This window comes from Oncorhynchus keta, chromosome 9, assembly GCF_023373465.1.
Source record: "Oncorhynchus keta strain PuntledgeMale-10-30-2019 chromosome 9, Oket_V2, whole genome shotgun sequence".
Lineage (NCBI taxonomy): Eukaryota > Metazoa > Chordata > Actinopteri > Salmoniformes > Salmonidae > Oncorhynchus > Oncorhynchus keta.
Genome location: NC_068429.1, coordinates 41110537 through 41129144, shown reverse-complemented (window position 1 = coordinate 41129144; position 18608 = coordinate 41110537). Strand labels below are relative to the sequence as shown.

General features: G+C 43.1%; 1 protein-coding gene across 1 annotated transcript; it reads left to right on the top strand.

Annotated features, from left to right (window-relative positions):
* The first annotated feature begins 395 nt into the window (after positions 1 to 395).
* On the top strand, positions 396 to 18050 carry LOC118373437 (E3 ubiquitin-protein ligase TRIM23-like). Its single transcript, XM_035759567.2, is given in 12 exon segments — positions 396 to 436; positions 438 to 504; positions 5737 to 5899; positions 10764 to 10885; positions 11101 to 11379; positions 13709 to 13891; positions 14159 to 14374; positions 14948 to 15082; positions 15188 to 15317; positions 15427 to 15537; positions 16685 to 16809; positions 16893 to 18050. Coding segments are annotated over 12 exon segments (1737 nt in total). The 5' UTR covers positions 396 to 410; the 3' UTR covers positions 17073 to 18050.
* The last annotated feature ends 558 nt before the right edge of the window (positions 18051 to 18608 follow it).

The window sequence follows — 18608 nt, the reverse complement described above, 5'->3', positions numbered from 1 at the left end:
TTAGTACATAAACACACTGTGCTTATTTGTACATATAGTTAATGAGAGACTGGGTTACGACAGTACAGGCAAAGACAGTAACAGCATGAAATTGTTGTACAGGTTTAGAAACTGTGAATTTAGTGTTGCAGAAAGAACGCAAGAGGGCGCTAAGTTCACAACCCGTGGAACTGACGGAAAAAGCTGACGGACTCTTCCATGTCCATATTAGGGGTGATAAATAATCGCCAGTTTCATTATTGATTTTTAAAATGTAAATAACCAAACCTATTAGTTTTTTCTTATCGATACAAAACACCAAAGTTACATTTCATAAATACAACTTCTCAAATTTAGTTGGCGGTCTACAGATATTCCACACAGACATTTTCGGATACACACTGACACCGTGGGAATGGTTTAGTCATCGGATGGCGGTTGCTATGGGTGTGAACAAACGGGACAGCAGCAACGATGGACGTCTGTGTTCGGCACGGTAGAGGGGCCACAGGCAACACGGTGAAGGTTGGTTGAATACTTATACGTCTGAAGAAGCATATGAACAATGTTTGTGGGTGATATTACCGGTCGAATCCGGCGGTTTATTCAAACGGCCAGCAAGGGCGTTCAATTCTGCCTTCTTGGCTTCTGCGGCCGGGGCGTCACTGCAGTGTCAAACGATCGGCCTGCAGTTTTTGTGTCTGCGTAGACATGAAATCCACCAAACCCAAATGGTGATTCTGTCTGCAATTAAGTGCCCCGAGCACAGCTTTTTGTAAACCATGCAAACCATGCAATTGCATCCGTTAACTTCACCTGTCACTTGGATGCATATATTAGCATAGATGTATGTTAACATTAACTGTAGCTGGCTTGATACTGCATAATTTATTCAGTTCTTGAAACCAAATCAAATCAAACTTTATCTGCAACATGCGCCGAAGAGAACAAGTGTAGACTTTACCGTGAATTGCTTACTTACAATCCCGTAACAAACAGTGCCGTTCAAGAAGAAGGTTAAATGTAGGGGTAAAATGTGTTTTATATTGGATATTCGGTTCACGCTCCTCAAACTATCCAACCAAGCCTGCCATGATTATGAAGATGGTATTTTCTGAATCGGGTGGATGGAGAAAAATCCAAGCCTTTTTGTGTATTTCATAAGATTTCAATCTTCAATAGCTATTACCATTGATGTACAATGAACACAAATAAATGCAACATGCAACAATTTCTATGATTTTACTGAGTTACTTCATATAAGGAAATCAGTCAATTGAAATAGTAGGGGTGTAGATCAGAAAAGCAGTCCGTATCTGGTGTGACCACAATTTGTCTCATGTAGCTTGAGACCTCTCCTTCGCATAGATATTGTAAATAAGAATTAGTTCTTAAATAAATAAAAATAAGTGTTGATCAGGCTGATTGTGGCCTGTGGAACATTGTCCCACTCCTCTTCAATAGCTGTGCAAAGTTGCTGGATATTGGTGTGAACTGGAACACGCTGTTGTACACACAGATCCAGAGCATCCCAAACATGCTCAATGGGTGACATGTCTGAGTATGCAGGCCATGGCAGAACTGGGACATTTTCAGCTTCCGGGAATTGTTTACAGATCTTTGCGACATGGGCCATGCATTATCATGCTGAAACATGAGGTGATGGCGGTGGATGAATGGCACGACAATGGGCCTCAGGATCTCATCACGGTATCTCTGCATTCAAATTGACATCGATAAATGCATTTGTGTTCGTTGTCCCTAGCTTATGCCTGCCCATAGCATAACCCCCCCAACGTTGACATCAGCAAACTGTTAGTCCACATGACGCCATACACGCCGTCTGCCATCTGCCCAGTACAGGTGAAACCAGGATTAATCTGTGAAGAGCACACTTCTCCAGCGTGCCAGTGGCCATCGAAGGTGAGCATATGCCCACTGAAGACGGTTACAACGCCATACTGCAGTCAGATCAATAGCCTGGTGCAGATAACGAGCACGCAGATGAGCTTCCGAGACAGTTTCTGACAGTTTGTGCAGAAAATATTCGGTTGTACAAAACCCACAGTTTCATCTGTCTGGGTGGCTGGTCGCGGACCATCCCGTAGATGAAGAAGCTGAATGTGGAGGTCCTGGGCTGGCGTGGTTACACATGGTCTGCGGTTGTAAGGATGGTTGGGCATACTGCCAAATTCTCGAAAATGACATTGTAGGTGGCTTATGGTAGAGAAATTAACATTAAATTATCTGGCAACAGCTCTGGTGGACATTCCTGCAGTCATGCCAATTGCACACTCCCTAAACTTGAGATATCTGTGGCGTTGTTCAACACAACACCACAGAGGGCCTTTTATTGTCCCCAGCACAAGGTGCACCTGTCTAATGATCAAGCTGTTTAATCAGCTTCTTGTTATGCCACACCTGTCAGGGGGATGGATTATCTTGGCAAAGGTGAAATGCTCACTAACAAATTTGTGCACAAAGTTTCAGAAAAATAAGCTTTTTGTGCGTAAGACATTTCTGGGATCATTTATTTCAGCACATTAAGCATGGGACCAACCCTTTACATGTTGCGTTTTATATTTTTGTTCAGTGTATATAAACCCTGGATTGCTGATGCTATGTCTTGGCTTTTGAAAGGCTTTGAAGCCACCGGCCCTCCCAAGTAGGAGCATGAATGTGTATAAATGCATTTCTAGAGCTTCCCCACCATTTGTAAAACATATTTTGGAAGTGCCAAGATGGAGTCACGGTGGCAGTGCCCCTTATCAGTCATCCAGTGTATATACAGTACCAGTCAAAAGTTTGGACACACCTACTCATTCAAGGGTTTTTCTTTATTTTTACTATTTTCTACGTTGTGGAATAATAGTGAAGACATCAAAACTATGAAATAACACACATGGATTAATGTAGTAACCAAAGAAATGTTAAACAAATCAAAATATATTTTAGATTCTTCAAAATAGGCACTCTCTCAGCCAGCTTCATGTGGAATGCTTTTCAAACTGTCTTAGAGTTCCCACATATGCTGAGCACTTATTGGCTGCTTTTCCTTAACTCTGCGGTCCAACTCATCCCAAACTATCTCAATTGGGATTGAGGTTGGGTGATTGTGAAGGCCGACCTCCCTGCATCATCTAATGCAGCACTCCACCACCCACTTTGGTCAAATAGCCCTTACACAACCTGGAGGTGTGTGTGTTGGGTCAATGTCCTGTTGAAAAGTCTCACTAAGCGCAAACCAGATGGGATGGTGTGTTTCTACAGAATGCTGTAGTAGCCATGCTGGTTAAGTGTGCCTTGAATTCTAAATATATGACTGACAGTGTCTCCATGCTTCATCCGTTCACCTACTCTGCGTCTCACAAAGACACAGCGGTTGAAACCAAAAATCCCAGATTCAAACTCATCTGACCAAAGGAAAGATTTCCACCGGTCTAATGTCCATTGCTTGTATTTCTTGGTCCAAGTAAGAATCTTCTTATTATTGGTGTCCTTTAGTAGTGGTTTCTTTCAAAATAAATACTTTTAACAAAGCTGGTTGAGAGAATGCCAAGAGTGCAAAGCTGTCATCAAGGCAAAGGGTGGCTACCTTTGAAGAATCTCAAACAGAAAATATATTTTGATTTGTTCAACACTTTTTTTGGTTACTACATGATTCCTTATGTGTAATTTAATTGTTTTGATGCCTTCACTATTCTAAAGAAAACCCCTAGAATGACTAGCTGTCCAAACTTTTGACTGGTACTGTATATATCATTGGCTCTCACACACCGTGTGCCATGACTATGAAAATGGCATTCTGAATCGGTGGAGGATGGACAAAATCCACTGGTTAAAAAACATAGGTTCTTTAATTTTATTGCTTTCAATCTTAAAAGTATGCCATGACAATTATAGTGGCAGGAGGTGGACATTAATGTTGTAACTTTTAATGGGTTACAGAGTTAATGTTTACAGGTAAGTCATTGAGCTGTATCTAAAGATATTTTCTTCAGTTATTTACATATGTAATTGTATTAGAGATTGAGAGAACTACATACAGTTGAAGTCGGAAGTTTGCATACACCTTAGCCAAATACATTTAAACTCAGTTTTTCACAATTCCTGACATTTAATCCCAGTGTAAATTTCCAGTTTTAGGTCAGTTAGGATCACCACTTTATTTTAAGAATGTGAAATGGCCATTTGTGATGGCCTCTCCAATACCTTGACTTTGTTGTACTTAAGCCATTTTGCCACAACTTTGGAAGTATGCTTGGGGTCATTGTCCATTTGGAAGACCCATATGCGACCAAGCTTTCTGACTGACAAATGTCTTGATGTTGCTTCAATATATCCACAATTTTCCGTCCTCATGATGCCATCTATTCTGTGAGGTGCACCAGTCCCTCCTGCAGCAAAGCACCCCCACAACATGATGCTGCCACCCCCATGCTTCACGGTTGGGATGGTGGTCTTCGGCTTGCAAGCCTCCCCCTTTTCCTCCAAACATAATGATGGTCATTATGGCCAAACAGTTCTCTTTTTGTTTCAACAGACCAGAGGACATTTATCCAAAAAGTACAATCTTTGTCCCCATGTGCAGTTGCAAACTGTAGTCTGGCTTTTTTTTATGGCGGTTTTGGAGCAGTGGCTTCTTCCTTGCTGAGCGGCCTTTCGGGTTATGTCCATATAGGACTTGTTTTACTGTGGATATAGAAACTTTTGTAACTGGTTTCCGCCAGCATTTTCACAAGGCCCCTTGCTGTTTTTCTGGGATTGATTTGCACTTTTCGCACCAAAGTACATTAATCTTTAGGAGACGGAAAGCGTCATACCGCTTCCTGAGCGGTCCCATGATGTTTATACTTGCGTACTATTGTTTGTACAGATGAACGTGGTACCTTCGGGCATTTTGAAATTTCTCTCAAGGATGAACCAGACTTGTGGAGGTCTACAATTTTTTTTCTGAGGCTTTGGCTGATTTCTTTTGAATTTCCCATGTTATCAAGTGAAGAGGCACTGAGTTTGAAGGTAGGCCTTGAAATGCATCTACAGGTACACTTCCAATTGACTCAAATTGTGTCAATTATCTTAACAGAAGCTTCTAAATCCGTGACATAATTTTCTGGAATGTTCCACGCTGTTTAAGGGCACAGTCAACTTAGTGTATGTAAACTTCTGACCCACTGGAATTGTGATTAAAGTGAAATAATCTGTATGTTAACAATTTTTGGAATAATTACTTGTGTCATGCACAAAGTTGATGTCCTAACCGACTTGCCAAAACTATAGTTTGTTAACAAGAAATGTATGGAGTGGTTGAAAAACAAGTTTTAATGACTCCAACCTAAGTGTATGTAAACTTCCGACTTCAACTGTACATATTTCTATTGTATTGGATTACGCTATTGACTGCAAATTCTAGAATGTCTTTACGACAGGTAGTAGGAAGAGGGGAGAACGCACCAGTTCTGTACAAGTGACAAGTGATTATCCTGACCTTCGTTAGCAACTAACTTTTATTGTTTTGTAGAATTTTGTTAAATGGAACGTGAACAAGTAGTATTACTAAAATAATCTTTCATTTCAAACCCGACATCCCGAGTCATTACTTTGAAGATAATTCTAGAATAACTAAGGCATATTCCTAATCTCAGGCCATGGACAAATGAATACATTTTGAGATGATATGCAATGAAGAGTGATCCATCCAAGTGTGTGGGTGTCTGGCTAAACCTGTCTTTGTGTTATTGTTGTTGTGGTTCCCAGGTGTTGGAGTGTGGTGTGTGTGAGGATGTCTTCTCTCTCCAAGGGGACAAGGTCCCCCGGCTGCTGCTCTGCGGTCACACGGTCTGCCATGACTGTCTGACCCGGCTGCCCCTGCATGGTAGAGCCGTCCGCTGCCCCTTTGACAGACAGGTCACTGAACTGGGTGAGTTCTGTAGGGTTTGGTTTCTATACAGGCCTATTGTTTTCCTGTGTATGTGTTAGAGCAGTGGTTCCCAAACTTTTTATAATCCCGTACCCCTTCAAACATTCCACCTCCAGCTGTGTAACCCCTCCAGCACCAGGGTTAGCGCACTCTCAAAAATCGTTTTTTGCCATTGTAAGCCTGCCACACACACACTATACAATACATTTATTAAACATAAGAATGAGTGTGAGTTTTTGTCACAACCTGGCTTGTGGGAAGTGACAAAGAGCTCTTATAGGACCAGAGCACAAATAATAATAAATCATTTTGCTCTTTATTTAACCATCTTTCATATAAAACCTTTTGTTCATCGAAAATTGTGAATAACTAACCACAGGTTATTGAGAAGGGTGTGTTTGAAGGGATGCACAACTCTGCAATGGTGGGTTGTATTGGAGAGAGTCTGTCTTAAATCAGTTTTCACACAGTCTGTGCCTGTATTTAGTTTTCATGCTAGTGAGGGCTGAGAATCCACTCTCACATAGGTACGTGGTTGCAAAGGGCATATGTGTCTTAACAGCACGATTTGCCAAGGCAGGATACTCTGCCCAATCCAGAAATCTGGCAGTAGCTTCTGATTTAAATAACATTTTCACAGAATCACTTGTTGCAATTTTGATGAGGCTCTTGTTCAGATATCGGTAAGTGGACTGGGGGCAGGGCATGAAAGGGATAACGAATCCAGATGTTTGTGTCATCTGTTTCTGGAAAGTACCTGCGTAATTGCACACCCAACTCACTCAGGTGCTTCGCTATGCCACATTTGACATTGTCCGTAAGCTTGAGTTCATTTGCACACAAAAAAATTCATACAATGATGGAAAGACCTGTGTCTGCATTAACAAGGACAACACACAGAAGAGCTCCGACTTCTTAATCATAGCCTCAATTATGTCCCCCATATTGAATATAGTTACGGAGTCCCTGTAATGTTAGATTCAAATCATTCAGGCAAGAGAAAACATCACCCAGATAGGCCAGTCGTGTGAGAAACTTGTCATCATGCAAGCAGTCAGACAAGTGAAAGTTATGGTCAGTAAAGAACTTACATCTCGTCTCTCAATAAAAAAATCTGTCAATACTTAGCCCCTTGATAACCAGCGCACGTCTGTATGTTGTAAAAGCGTTACGTGGTCGCTTCCCACACCATTGCATAGTGCAGAAAATACACATGAGTTCAGGGGCCTTGCTTTAACCTCTCTCTAGGGTATGTGGGACGCTAGCGTCCCACCTGGCCAACATCTAGTGAGATGGCAGAGCGCCAAATTCCTATACAGAAATACTCATTATAAAAATTCAGAAAAGATACAACTATTTTCCATAGGTTTAAAGATTAACTTCTTGTCAATCCAACCATGGTGTCAGATTTTTAAAAATGCTTTACGGCGAAAGCATACCTTACAATTATTTGAGAACATAGCACAGCAGACAAATCATTACAAACAGTAACCAGCCAAGTAGAAGAGTTACACAAGTCAGAAATATAGATAAAATTAATCACTTACCTTTGCTCTTCATATGTTTGCACTCAGAAGACATTTATTTATTCAATAAATGTTCCTTTTGTTCAATAAAGTCTCTCTTTATATCCAAAAACCTCAAGTTTTGTTTGCACGTTTTCTTCAGTAATCCACAGGCTCAAACGCAGTCACAACAGGCAGACAAAAAATCCAAATTGTATCCATAAAGTTTATAGAAACATGTCAAACGATGTTTATATTCAATCCTCAGGTTGTTTTTAGCCTAAATAATCGATAATATTTAAACCGGACAATAACGTTGTCAATATAAAAGGTAAACAAGAAAGGCACTCTCTCGGTCGCGCGCATGGAAAAAGCTCTGTGACACGGCAGGGTCCACTCATTCAGACTGCTCTTACTCCCTCATTTTTCAGAATACAAGCCTGAAACAATTTCTAAATGCTGTTGACATCTAGTGGAAGGCATAGGAACTGCAATTTGAGTCCTAAGTCGATGGATACTATAATGGCATTGGATAGATAACTACAACAAAATATTCCTATTTCCTGAATGGATTTTTCTCTGGTTTTCGCCTGCCAAATCAGTTCTGTTATACTCAGACATCATTTGAACAGTTTTGGAAACTTGAGTGTTTTCTGTCCAAATCCACTAATTATATGCATATCCTATCTTGGGCCTGCGTTGAAGGCAGTTTAATTTGGGCATGCTTTTCATCCAAAATTCCAAATGCTTCCCCCTACCCTAGAGAAGTTAACAAAGTTAACCATTTTCACTGTAGTGTCCAAAACGTCTTTCAAGCTGTCAGGCATTCCCTTGGCAGCAAGAGCCTCTTGGTGGATGCTGCACTGTACCCAAGTGGTGTCGGGAGAAACTGCTTGCACGCGCTTTACCACTTCACTATGTTTCCCTATCATGGCTTTGACTCCATCAGTACAGATACCAACATGAGCAGCAGCTACGTTTGGCTACATACGGACCGTTCGTGGAATTCCCGCTAGAGAGTAGCAGTTATTGTGTTAGTTATTTGACTAGGCTACATGTATTTGACATGGTGTTGTTGTTTCACTGAACACTAGATGGTATAATTTTTGGCACTGAAATGAGGTTACTCAGGTGAGAAACAACCTCACCCGAATGTGAGGTTGTCATTGATAAATATAAATGGACTGTTTGAAAATGTGAAGAAAATACATTTATATATACAGTTGAAGTCGGAAGTTTACATACACTTAGGTTGGAGTCATTAAAACTCGTTGTTCAACCACTCCACAAATTTCTTGTTTGAAAGTAATTTTTCCAACAATTGTTTAGACACAGTGAGTTATATCACAATTCCAGTGGGTCAGAAGTTTACATACACTAAGTTGGCTGTGCCTTTAAACAGCTTGGAAAATTCCAGAAAATAATGTCATGGATTTAGAAGCTTCTGATAGGCTAATTGACATCATTTGAATCAATTGGATGTGTACCTGTGGCTGTATTTCAAGGCCTACCTTCAAAATCAGTACCTCTTTGCTTGACATCATGGGAAAATCCAAATAAATCTGCCAAGACCTCAGGGAAAAAATTTTTTTAGACCTCCACAAGTCTGGTTCGTCCTTGGGAGCAATTTCCAAACGCCTGAAGGTACCACGTTCATCTGTACAAACAATAGTACGTAAGTATAAACACCATGGGACCACACAGTCGTCATACCGCTCAGGATGAAGAAAGTTCTTTCTCCTAGAGATAAACGTACTTTGGTGCGAAAAGTGCAAATCAGTAAAGGACCTTGTGAAGATGCTGGAGGAAACAGGTACAAAAGTATCTATATCCACAGTAAAACGAGTCCTATATGGACATAACCTGAAAGGCCGCTCAGCAAGGAAGAAGCCACTGCTCTAAAACAGCCATAAAAAAGCCAGACTACGGTTTGCAACTGCACATGGGGTAAAGAGCGTACTTTTGGGAGAAATGTCCTCTGGTCTGAAGAAACCAAAATGGAACTGTTTGGCCATAATGACCATCGTTATGTTTGGAGGAAAAAGGGGGATGCTTGCAAGCCGAAGAACACCATCCCAACCATGAAGCACGGGGGTGGCAACATCATGTTGTGGGGGTGCTTTGCTGCAGAAGGGACTGGTGCACCTCACAAAATAGATGGCGTTATGAGGGAGGAAAATTGTGGATATATTGAAGCAACATCTCAAGACATCAGTCAGTCAGGAAGCTTGGTCGCAAATGGCTCTTTCAAATGGACAATGACCCCAAGCATACTACCAAAGTTGTGGCAAAATGGCTTAAGTACAACAAAGTCAAGGTATTGGAGTGGCCATCACAAAGCCCTGACCTCAATCCTATAGAAAATGTAATATAATAATATAATAATAATAATAATGTGTGAGCAAGGAGGCCTACAAACCTGACTTGGTTACACCAGCTCTGTCAGGAGGAATGGGACAAAATGCACCCAAATCAATGGGAAGCTTGTGGAAGGCTACCTGAAACATTTGACCGAAGTTAAACAATTTAAAGACAATGCTACCAAATACTAATTGAGTGTATGTAAGCTTCTGACCCATTGGGAATGTGATGAAAGAATTAAAAGCTGAAATAAATCATTCACTCTATTATTCTGACATTTCACGTTCTTAAAATAAAGTGGTGATCCTAACTGACCTAAGACAGGGAATTGTATTAGGATTCAATTAGTAAAAATGGAGTTTAAATGTATTTGGCTAAGGTGTATGTAAACTTTCGACTTAACTGTATATATTTTTTTTATGTGAATCACATTTTTAACCCCCCCCCCCCACGGCGTTGTGCGTGCCCCAGTTTGGGATTACCTGTGTTAGTGGAGCGTGTGTAATTTGGCTGTAATGGTTCGATTCTGCCTTCTCTACTGCTCCAATTTCTCCGGTACTGCTCAACCACGAGCTCTGGGCGTTCTCTGCCCAGCATTTTTCATTTCACCACTATTCCCCTAATAAGGCCTATTCTGTTGTATTTATTTAGCCTACCCCACCACTAATGCGCAGAGATGTTATGAGTCAACAAAGAAATAGGTCACACAGCCTGTGTAATTGATAGCAAGACAACTAATCAGCCCATGCTGCACGTTTTGGTTTCTATATAGGCTATTGTTAAACAAAAAGGGGAGTCTTAGTCTGAGCTACATTTTAAAGGAAAAAAATTGTGAGCGCTGATCACTTTTTTTTTTGCAGAGCAGGGGAATGGGCGTTGAACCACAGAGCGGTGCGCAAAGACCACTCCACGAGCGATGAGTGGGATTTCCAATGGCTCACATACTCTGGTCTGTGTGACGGTGATGTGACATCCATCTCTCTCTCTCTCTCTCCCAGGTGACTCTGGTGTGTGGGGTTTGAAGAAGAACTTTGCTCTGCTGGAACTTCTGGAGAGGCTGCAGAATGGAGCGTCCAACCAGTTGGGCGTGGCCGAGGAGTCCCTCAAAGGCATGGGAGAGGTAGGCAGTAGTTACCCCTGCCCTGGGTTCCCATCTGTCATCTGCAACTATCTGAAAACACAGAGGATAGGTGAAGGCAACATGGGACTTTGCTTTGATCTGCCTGTTTTATTTATTTATTTATTTACTTACATTTCATCATCCAGCCAAACATACATTTCATGCGTTGTCATTAAGGAAGTAACACTATCCTATGTTCTTCCCTTTCCTTCCAGAGTGTAATCCGCTGTGACGAGGACGAGAGCCACACGGCATCTATGTACTGCACGGTGTGTGCCACCCACTTGTGTGCCAATTGCTCCCAGCTCACCCACTCCACCCGCACCCTGGCCAAGCACCGGCGGGTACCCCTGGCAGACAAGCCCCACGAGAAGACTCTGTGCCCGCAGCATCAGGTCCACGCTATCGAGTTTGTCTGTCAGGAGGAGATCTGCCAGCCTGGGCCGCTCATGTGCTGTGTGTGCAAAGAGTACGGCAAGCACCAGGGACACAAGGTACGGCAGGAGGATGAGTCCGCTTGGAGAATTCCTAGCAACGAGACCCACTAGAGACAACAATATGTTTTTATTAGAACCCGACCGATATGGAATTTATTGATCCGATACAATTCCAATTTTAGAGTGGCAATATTCACAGATGACCAATAAAACCTTTTTTTTGTATTGATTGTGCTGAAAACTGCCCTACAAAGAATATTAATGTAAGCACCAAATACAATTTAAGAGCACCAGAAATATTTTTTTTATAGAAAAACTGTTACTCTAGCGAATGGGAGGATAAACTGCAATGATTCAAGCAAACAAAATGCCTAGACTCTGAAGACTGAGCTGCCTCATGCTAGCCAGCTAGAACACCGCATTGGACACATTTTCAATGTATTGGTATTTTGTTGTCATTTGAAAAGAAAAACATCAATCACAAAATGTGGTGCTGGCACTCACCCTACGCGTTGCATCAGTAAACGGGCCTTGCTAGCTGGGATCCTTGGGACGTCGCCATTCCATTGAAGTTGACATTTTAAAATGGCAAGGTTCAGGGTTATGGTCAGTGTTTTGCCTAGGGATGTCCCAAGGTTCCCAGGTAGCACTTGACCCTCAGTGGATGACGTCAAGTACTCTCACCCAGCTAGTTAGCTGGCTAGATGGGGGTGGCAAGTTGTTCGATCGGATTCAAGTCCGGACTCTGGCTGGGCCACTCAAGGACATTCAGAGACTTGTTCCGAAGCCACTCCTACGTTGCCTTTGCTGTGTCCTTATGGTCGTTGTCCTGTTGGAAGGTGAACCTTCGCTCCAGTCTGTGGTCCTAAGCGTTCTGGAGGATCTCTCTGTACTTGGCTCCGTTCGTCTTTCCCTCGATCCTGACTAGTGTCCCTCCCTGCTACCACCATGCTTCACCGTAGGGATGGTGTCAGGTTTCCTCCAGATGTGACGCTTGGCATTCAGGCCTAAGTGTTCAATCCTGGTTTCATCAGACCAGAGAATCATCTTGTCCTTTAGGTGCCTTTTGGCAAACTCCAAACAGGCTGTCTTGTGCCTTTTACTGAGCTTCTGTCTGGCCACTCTACCATAAAGGCCTGATTGGTGGAGTGCTGCAGAGATGTTTGTCCTTCTGGAAGGTCTCCACAGAGAAACTCTGGAGTACTGTCAGAGTGACCATCGGGTTCTTGGTCACCTCCCTGACCAAGGCTCTTCTCCACCGATTGCTCAGTTTGGCCAGGTGGCCAGCTCTAGGAAGAGTCTTGGTGGTTCCAAACTTCTTCCATTTAAGAATGTTGGAGGCCATTGTGTTCTTGGACCTTTTTTATTTTTGTAACCTTTATTTAACCAGGCAAGTCAGTTAAGAACAAATTCTTATTTTCAATGACGGCCTGGGAACAGTGGGTTAACTGCCTGTTCAGGGGCAGAACGACAGATTTGTACCTTGTCAGCTGGGGGGGTTTGAACTCACAACCTTCCGGTTACTAGTCCAACGCTCTAACCCTGCCGCCCCTTCACCTTCAATGCTGCAGAAATGTTTTGGTACCCTTACTCCCAGATCTTGGGGTGGCAGGGTAGCCTAGTGGTTAGAGCGTTGGACTAGTAACAAGAAGGTTGCAAGTTCAAATCCCCGAGCTGACAAGGTACAAATCTGTTGTTCTGCCCCTGAACAGCCAGTTCCTAGGCAGTCATTGAAAATAAGAATTTGTTCTTAACTGACTTGCCTAGTTAAATAAAGGTAAAATAAAAATCTGTGCCTAGACACAATCATGTTTCGGAGCTCTTTGACAATTCCTTCGACCTCATTGCTTGGTTTTTGCTCTTACATGCACTGTCACCTGTGTGCCTTTCCAAATCACATGCAATCAATTGAATTTAACACAGGTGGACTCCGAGTTGTAGAAACAGCTCAAGGATGAAAGGGAAGAGCGAGACTCACAACTCTGTAGTGGAGTAGTGTCGTTTCTTCTCCGGGACAATTTGGCCGGCTACAGTTTTTTTATTTATCCGCTTTTCATTTTTTTTTTTGCCGGCATTTGCCAGCTAATGGAAACACTGGTGCGTAGTCATGGGTGAACAGGGAGTAAAGGAGTGGGCTGAGCACGTACCCCTGTGGGGCTCCCGTGTTGAGGATCAGCATGGCGGAGGTGCTACTGCCTACCTTCACCACATGGGGTCGGCCCGTCAGTAAGTCTAGGACCCAGTTACACAGGAAGGGGTTCAGACCCAGGGCCCTGAGCTTAGTGAAGAGCTTGGCGGGTACTATGGTGTTGAGGCAGGAAGGTTGAGGCTGTTCAACTGCTATGATTTGATTAATTTCTCCTTACTGATTGCTTCCTTCCTGTAGCATGTGGTTCTGGAGGCAGAAGCCAATCAGATCCGTGCATCCATCCTGGACATGGCCCACTGTATCCGGACGTTCACAGAGGAGGTGTCGGAGTATTCCAGGAAGCTGGTTGGGATCGTACAGCAGATTGAGGGAGGGGAACAGACCGTGGATGACGGCATCGGCATGGCACACACTGAACATGTAAGAACAGCTGGCAGTGGATGATTTTTTTGCATTCTATACAACAGAATAAGTTTTAGTTGTCAAAGAGGATAGCTAGGCAATTGAGGTATAATCAATGTAAAGCTGTTACTGTGTTTACCAATTTACAATGGCTACATTTTAAAAGTCCTCAAACGTTGTTTCCTTAAAAAAAAATCATGAAATTGCTTACGTTTAATCCTAGTGTATCTTTCCTCATGCTGTGTGTATTCCTGATGGACTCAGTCGTCTGTGGGTGTTCCCCAGGTCCCAGGCACGGCAGAGAGCGCCCGGTCCTGCGTAAGGGCCTACTTCGCCGACCTCCACGAGACACTGTGCAGACAGGAGGAGATGGCGCTCAGCGTAGTGGACGCCCACGTCAGAGAGAGACTCATCTGGCTCCGGCAGCAGCAGGAGGACATGGCCATCCTGCTTTCCCAGGTCTCCACTGCCTGCCTGCACTGTGAGAGAACTCTGCAGCAGGTAGGAGCCAAAAAGGGGGCACCAATGGGGGATAGCATCTAGAGCACACCGTAGGAACGCAATCTCTGCTTGCACCGGAAGGTGCCGTCGTTTTCAATAAGCAGCTTTGCACCGCTATGTTCTTCCTGGGGTCTTCTGTGTGCGTGTTCAATTGGACAGTCCCTCCTGGATTCTACGATAGCAAATGTTTTTTTGTTTTTTAAATCAACAATGCCCAAAATCAACAATATTATCAGAGGGCTTGCCAGTTTCACTAATCACTGCACTATTTCAGCATAAAACAGTCAATTCATCACAATATTATTGGACAAAACTGACTCATCCCCCGCAGCACAAAAAGAGGGCTCGCATTCTCAACGAATCACTGCACATTTACCACATAATATAGTTCAATCAAGTCACACATCAAGCCACTTTCCCTTGTCAGCGCATTTGTGAAAAATTGGACAAAATCATTGCATATTGCCATATAAAATGTCAGAATTGTCACAGCAAGATCAATCATTCTTGCCCGCAAGTATCACAAAACATCCCAGTAATCATGACTGATGTCTTTCCCGTCTCTCTCGGTAGGATGACTGCAGGGTGGTTCTGGCCAAGCAGGAGATCAACAGACTTTTGGAGACTCTGCAGAAACAGCAGCAGCAGTTCACTGAGCTGGCTGACCACATCCAGCTAGACGCTGGTATCCCCGTCACCTTCACCAAGGTACAGCACTCTGCTCTACTCTGTAAGAATTCAAGACGTGGCACACTCTCCATTGAAAGATAATTAGTTACCTCCTTTAGACGACATGGTTTTTCTCTGTTCCAGGACAACCGGGTCCACATTGGTCCAAAGATGGAGATCCGGGTGGTGACCCTGGGACTGGATAGTGCCGGGAAAACCACCATCCTCTTCAAGCTGAAACAGGACGAGTTTATGCAGCCCATCCCTACCATAGGTAAACCCACAACAGTCGTTGTCATGTAGGCATGTGTCAAATTATGCATTTTTACATGACATTTACCTGAATTGTATTGACATTAGCCATTCCTTCTTGTCATCTCTAGGTTTTAATGTGGAGACAGTGGAGTATAAGAATCTCAAGTTCACCATCTGGGATGTTGGTGGGAAACATAAGCTACGACCTCTCTGGAAGCACTATTACCTGAACACACAAGGTACACTACAACGTCAAAAGTATGTGGACACCTGCTTGTTGAGCATTAATATGGAGTTTGTCCCCCTTTTGCAGCTATAACAGCCTCTACTCTTCTGGATGTTGGAACATTGCTGCGGGTTCTTCCATTCAGCCACAAGAGCATTTAGAGGTCGGGCTCTGATGTTGGGTGATTAGGCCTGGCTCGCAGTCAGCTTTCCAATTCATCCCAAAGGTGTTCGATGGGGTTGAGGTGCAGGCCAGTCAAGTTCTTCCACACCAATCTCGACAAACCATTTCTGTATGGACCTCGCTTTGTGCATGGGGGCATTGTCATGCTGAAACAGGAAAGGGCCTTCCCTAAACTGTTACCACAAAGTTGGAAGCACAGAATCGTCTAGAATGTCATTGTATGCTGTAGCATTATGATTTCCCTTCACTGGAACTAAGGGGCCTAGCCCAAACCATGAGAAACAGCCCCAGACCATTATTCTTCCTCCTCCAAACTTTACAGTTGGCACTGTGCATTGGGACAGGTGGCGTTCTGTCATTCGCAAAACCAGATTCGTCTGTCGGACTGCCAGATAATGAAGCGTGATTGATAACTCTAGAGAACGCATTTCCACTGCTCCAGAGTTCAATGCGGCGAGCTTTACACCACTCCAGCCGACGCTTGGTATTGCGGATGGTGCTCTTCGGCTTGTGGCTGCTCGGACATGGAAACTCATTTCATGAAGCTACCGACGAACAGTTCTTGTCTGACGATGACTGACTTGTTGGAAAGGTGGCATCCTATGACGGTGCCACGTTGAAAGTCACTGAGCTTATCAGTACGGGGCATTCTACTGCCATTGTTTGTCTATGGAGATTGCATGGCTGTGTGCTTGATTTTATACACTTATCAGCAACTGGTGTGGCTGAAATAGCCCAATCCACTAATTTGAAAGGGTGTCCTTATACTTTATATAAATAGTGTATCTGTCTATCCTCTTTCTTTCATATTACCTGCTTCCCTTACTGTATCAATAAATATGACAAATGTACTGAATTTGAAAATCCAGTATGTTATACAAAACTTTTTCAGTAAATTTATTTTTTTACTCATCCAGGAAACCTGGAAACAGGTTATGAATGAATAGGGCCCTGACTTTCTCAGTTTCTCTCTCCAGCGGTGGTGTTTGTGATTGACAGCTGTCACAGAGACAGGCTGATGGAGGCCCACAGTGAGCTGGCGAAACTGCTGACCGAGAAAGAGCTGAGAGACGCCCTGCTGCTCATCTTCGCCAACAAACAGGTACACACGCAGCCCTCTGGTCCAGGAAACAAGTACACACACAAAGATGATTAAGTCATTGATTCCTCTATCCTCATCTGCAGGATGTCCCCGGGGCTGAGTCAGTGGAGGAGATGACGGAGCTTCTGAGCCTTCACAAGCTGTGCTGTGGGAGGAGCTGGCACATCCAAGGCTGTGACGCCCGCAGCGGCACAGGGCTCTACGAGGGCCTGGACTGGCTGTCCCGACAGCTGGTGGCTGCAGGCGTACTGGACGTGGCCTAAACCTCCCCTGATGACTGACTTGTGGTACCCAGTCTCACCCCTTATCCTCTTACCCTAGAACTAACCCATTGATACCCTAGAGACCAGTTTCTCCAAATACCTACCTAAACTTCTTACCTGATGCTTACCCGATCTTCGGTACCAATGCACTTGACATGATTTTATGTAATGCAGCATACGGTCTGAAAATAACACAAGCGGTGAAGGTTTGGATTCAGCTATTATTTACTTTGGTTGAGAAGTGTCTGTTACGTTAAATAATGCAGTTTACTGAAATCTGTATCAATCCATTTTGAGTTGAGATATTGTATCTCTGGTGAAACATCTGAGCTAAATTTTTGCCTCTTTGTTTTGTGGAGTGTTTTTTGTTGTTGTGAAGAATGCATTGGTGCATGTGGGTTGTGTTCAGGACGGTGCAACGTTGCAGATAAATGTTTAGCGCTGACATGATTCCTTCATTAATTGACAGGATGATTTTCACACAATATTTATCTGAATGTACCATAATGTTGTGCCGTACTGAATGTGACCCTGGCTTCGTTTGAAACCAAATGAAAAATAATATCTGCTGTCGACTATAGGACTCCAGGTTGAGTTCTGTAATAACATTTGTTCGATTTTCTGTTTTAGCACAGTCTGCATTTTTAGTAACATACTACATTACCCACCTGTAGTAACGCTCTTTCAATGCCTCTTGTTGTATCGCGGAACCATCCTTTGGTTAGAATTAACTTTCCTTATTGCTATAGTGTTTACTACTTCTTGTATGTGTAAAAAAAAAAAAGCAAAAAGGCACATGTGAAGAAGCCTTTCCCTCTACTCTTAACGGATCTCTTGATTTGCGAAATCTTCCATTTCTGATGTGATTTTGAAACGTTTAGAAGCACAGCTGCACATTTGTTACTCGGACTTGATGTTTTTTGTAAATTATTCATAATGTGACGCTATTAAATAAAAACAAACTGATGAATGTCTGAATATGGTCTGACCCATCCAGAGACGTTGTAGATAGAATCATGTTAGATATTTCTATCTGAACGTTCTGTAATGTTCCCCTGAATGGTCCCAAATAAGACCCTGCTTTATTAATTTCACACGTCCAAGAAAAGAGGACACATGGAATGAGAGACGGCAAGATGCATTCTTGAATAATCCAAGACTTTTACTTTAAAAAAAGGAATGTAATAATAGCACACCGACTGGTGAGACAATCAAATGCAACACTAGGTTCTGAGGAAAGTTAACAGACAGAGCCTTTGGCATTGCAAATTGGGCCCCTCAGCCTGGGTAGCAGCCATCACCTCCTCAGACGGCTTCTCGTTGAACACGTCTCTGACTCTGCACACTTCGTGTCCTCTGGCTCTCCTCTTGGAGAACTACCAAGAGAAAGGAAGTTGTAGTGACAGAAATTATAGAATGAGGGTTAAAATATGTCAAAGAATGTAACTACAAGAGAGCAACAGTAATATACCGTTTCTCTTTTACAGGGGCTACAATTGCCCTTCCAGGACAAAAAAAAAGTTGACTGAATTTTCA